Raw genomic sequence first — 3,704 nt, forward strand, 5'->3', positions numbered from 1 at the left:
AAAACAGACACTGAATAACAGTCAGAGCAAACATTAAAGGTGAGATTTAAATAATTGTGAGCATTAAAGTGTCTAACTAGAGGCTGACTCTTGGGACAGCTGTGCAGATGGGAAATGGAAAAAGGAAGAGTTAGTCCAAGAGTCACTGTGTGCTTTCCCCCTTCCATAACTGTGAGGTGTTGTACAGACGTATGGCCAGAGGGACAAAAGAGTTGTTGAGTCTGTCTGTGGAACACTGAACACACTCCTCTGCCTGCTGAAGGTGCTGTGCAGAGGGTGGGGGGTGTTGTCCATGAAAACAAGATTAAAGATGGAACTACGATTTAGTAAGAAGAGTGAAACATGGTGAGCTGAAGTTATTATTCTACTGTGGAGTGATTTCAGATCACCGTGTGCAGATTATAATCTCTCCCTGCAGGGTAATAACTCCAGCACACAGAGATACAGACGATGATGCCTTCAGGGACTCCTCAGAGTTCAAGTGAAAAAGAGACGACAGTTAACCAGTTAACACGCTGAGCAGATTATATTTAAAGACACTCCAACAAACCGACCAATCAGGATCAAGATTTTACCTGCTGTCGAATTATACTCAAAGTTATAATGAACAAAATCACCATGACAACCAAAACAATTATAAAAGAAACAGAGACGAAGAATTAGAACATCATCATCATCATCATCATCATCATCATCATCATCATCATCTTCATCTTCATCTTCATCATCATCATCTTCATCATCATCAACATCATCATCATCACCATCATCATCATCATCATCATCATCATCTTCATCATCATCAACATCATCATCATCATCATCATCACATCATCCTCTTCATCATCATCTTCATCTTCATCTTCATCATCATCATCTTCATCATCATCTTCATCATCATCAACATCATCATCATCACCATCATCACCATCATCATCATCATCATCATCATCATCACATCATCATCTTCATCACCATCATCATCATCTTAGATCTTCTCTGGTAAAATCTTCAGGGGGAGTTCATCCAAAGTGTCAAAGATTGGAAACATCCTTTCAGTGAAAGTGTGTGTGTGTGTGTGTATGTGTGTGTGTGTGTGTATGTGTGTGTTAGTATCAGGATCAGAGAACGACAGCTCTCCTCTGTTACAGTCCAGATTCACTCTGATCCTCTGAGACTTCTTCTTCACTGAGAGAACAGTGACTTGATGTGATGGGGAGTGTGCTCTGTATTTACCACCAGTGAACCATATGAACCATAATCCAGACAGTTTGTCTCCCTTCCTCTCTACAGACTCTGCTAACACACCCAGAAACCAGTTTGTACTGTCTCCAACCTGGACGTCCCAGCTGTGAGTCCCTGAGTTAAAGCCCTCAGAGCCCAGGACAGAGCTGTAAGAATTAATCCTCTCTGGATTATCAGGAAGCTGCTGCTCCTCTCCTCCTCTCACACAGGTCAGATCTTCAGACAGGATGAGTTTTGGATAAGCAGTGTTTGGGTCCAGAATGACCGGACTGTAGGAGACCATGTCCTTCATCTTGTTCCAGATGTTGAAGCTCAGGTTACCCAGGTGTTTGGCCTGGTCTATCAGAGCTCCTGAGGGCAGCTGTGGATCCTCCAGCAGGGGGCGCTGCTGGACTCTTTCCACTGCAGCCTTGTAGTTTTTCAGGAATGAGACGTCTTCAGCTCTCAGCTCGTCCTCTGTGTCTCTGACTGTGTGTGAAAGAGCTGCTATCTCTCTGCTCAGAGCCTCCATCTCCTCCTTCATCCTCTGACTCTTCTGCTCCTCTTCCTCCCTCAGTGCACACAGCCTGGCCTCCTCTTCCTCTTCTAGAAACTGGTGAAGCTTCTTAAACTGCTCCTTAATCTGCCTCTCTGTGTGTCGGGCCTGGACCTGAATGTGTTCTGCTGTTTGATCAAACTTCACTTTAACTTCTTTAAAAACATTTAACTTCTTCTTTACCGGCTCCAGAGTTTCCTGAAGTTTCTTCTTGTGTTGTCCAGCAGCTTCATCGATGGGTCTGAATGTGTGTTTGCTGTGTTTTTCTGAAGTAATGCAGACGAGACACACCGGCTCCTGATGGTCCAGACAGAAGAGTTTGAGTTTCTCAGAGTGCGGACTGCAGAGATCCTCTGAAGCTCTCTGATCTCTCTCCTGCAGAAAACTCTCACTCAGGTTCTTTAAAGCAAAGTTAACAGGTAGTAAATCATTTGAATGTCTCCTCTTACAGAGTGGACACTCATGGTTCTCCTTCTCCTTCCAGCAGTCCTTCACACACTCTCTACAGAAACTGTGACTGCAGGACAGCATCACTGGATCTTTAAAGATGTCGAGGCAGATCGGACAGGTCAGATCTTCCTCAAACTTGGACGCCATTTTATCACAGAGTCAAAACATGCAGCAGAAAAAACAGGAAGCCACTCCCCGTCCCTGAAAGTTACTTTCACTTTGAAACTCTCATTCAGTTTGTGGATTCAGCAGCAGGTTGAAGTGTTGGTATTCCCAATATCCCAGTATAAGTACTCCCAGTATTCCCTCCTCCTCCTCCTGTCCTCTCTCAGTGGAAGTCGTGCTGGTTTGTGTCTGCAGGTCGGTCCATCTGTCAGCGTGTGTGTGTTTCTTCAGGGTGAGGCAAAATAACAGCCTGTTTCCTGGTTTGTCTCAGGTGAGACAGGTGAGGGGGCGGAGCTTCTTCAGAGCAGGAGCACAGAAAACAGTCTCAGAAGAACATACTCACTGATTATTTGAATGTCACGTAAGAGTTTTTACACAAAGCAACATGGACTCAGTTCTTCAGGAGGAAACTGTGGAGGGTTAAAAACTGAAGCCACAGACAAACAAAAATATCTTCTTTGTTCTGAATGAAAATCCCCTCCATTAGTCTTCATTTACTCGTTATACCAGAGATATGTTACCGGCCTGATGACGTGGTGACGTATCATTAGCTTGCTGTTAGTTAAAGGGAAAATGTGCACAAATGTGTGTCGTGCTTCACCTGATGTCTGGTTCTGCCGACGTCACACAGCATGGAGCAAAGTTGTAGGACACGCCCACCCAGGCAGCTCTTTAAAGGACACACCCACCCGTAAGCTCATTTCAAATTTCCCTGGGACTGCAACAGAGCATGCCAATCAGAGGAGGGTGGGCACGTGGGGAGGCGGGCCTTAAAGAGACAGCAGCTGAATAAAGCATTTCAGGCAGAGGCTGAAATGAGGGATTTTACTGATCCATTTAATTAATTCTAGAATGATTTTGGTGATATTTGGTTATTGTTCTCTGATATCAGAGTGGCGCCCCGTCTTATTTACTCAGTTTCATATTTTTGTTGATCTATATTAATAATTAATGAAGGATAATTATTAATATTAATCTATATAACCAAAATTGACTAGATAAAACCCAACATAAATGTTGCCTGCATATTAGCTCTGCAAAACCCCACCTTAATGGTGCCCCGTGTGAGGCTTACTCCTGACCACTCCAGGAGTTAGCCCACAGTTCTTTAACACCTGACACTCTTGTCTGTCTCTCCTTTCTCTTTTGTTTTGCTTTGTATCTGTCAATAATGCCCCTTGAGTAGCAAGGCTGTTCTAATGCCTGTATATGAGTTGACGCTTAGCATAGTTAGACATTCTGCGCAGACTTTGCCTCAATGTCTGCCCAGACCAAATGCCAAATTTAGGGACTTTTTGCTAACCAACTA

At 43.9% G+C, this 3,704-nt stretch overlaps 1 protein-coding gene across 1 annotated transcript in view; it reads right to left on the minus strand.

The window, feature by feature from the left end:
- LOC109978278 (nuclear factor 7, ovary-like) overlaps positions 1-2,792 on the minus strand; it is a 3,190-nt gene extending 398 nt beyond the window's left edge. Inside the window, exon 1 of the mRNA XM_020627721.3 lies at positions 1-2,792. This exon is cut by the window's left edge and continues 398 nt beyond it. Coding sequence (XP_020483377.1) covers positions 989-2,377 — 1,389 coding nt within the window. The 5' untranslated portion in view covers positions 2,378-2,792 and the 3' untranslated portion in view covers positions 1-988.
- Between the last annotated feature and the right edge of the window lie 912 nt (positions 2,793-3,704).

Source organism: Labrus bergylta, chromosome 17, assembly GCF_963930695.1.
Source record: "Labrus bergylta chromosome 17, fLabBer1.1, whole genome shotgun sequence".
In the NCBI taxonomy this organism is placed as follows: Eukaryota; Metazoa; Chordata; class Actinopteri; order Labriformes; family Labridae; genus Labrus; species Labrus bergylta.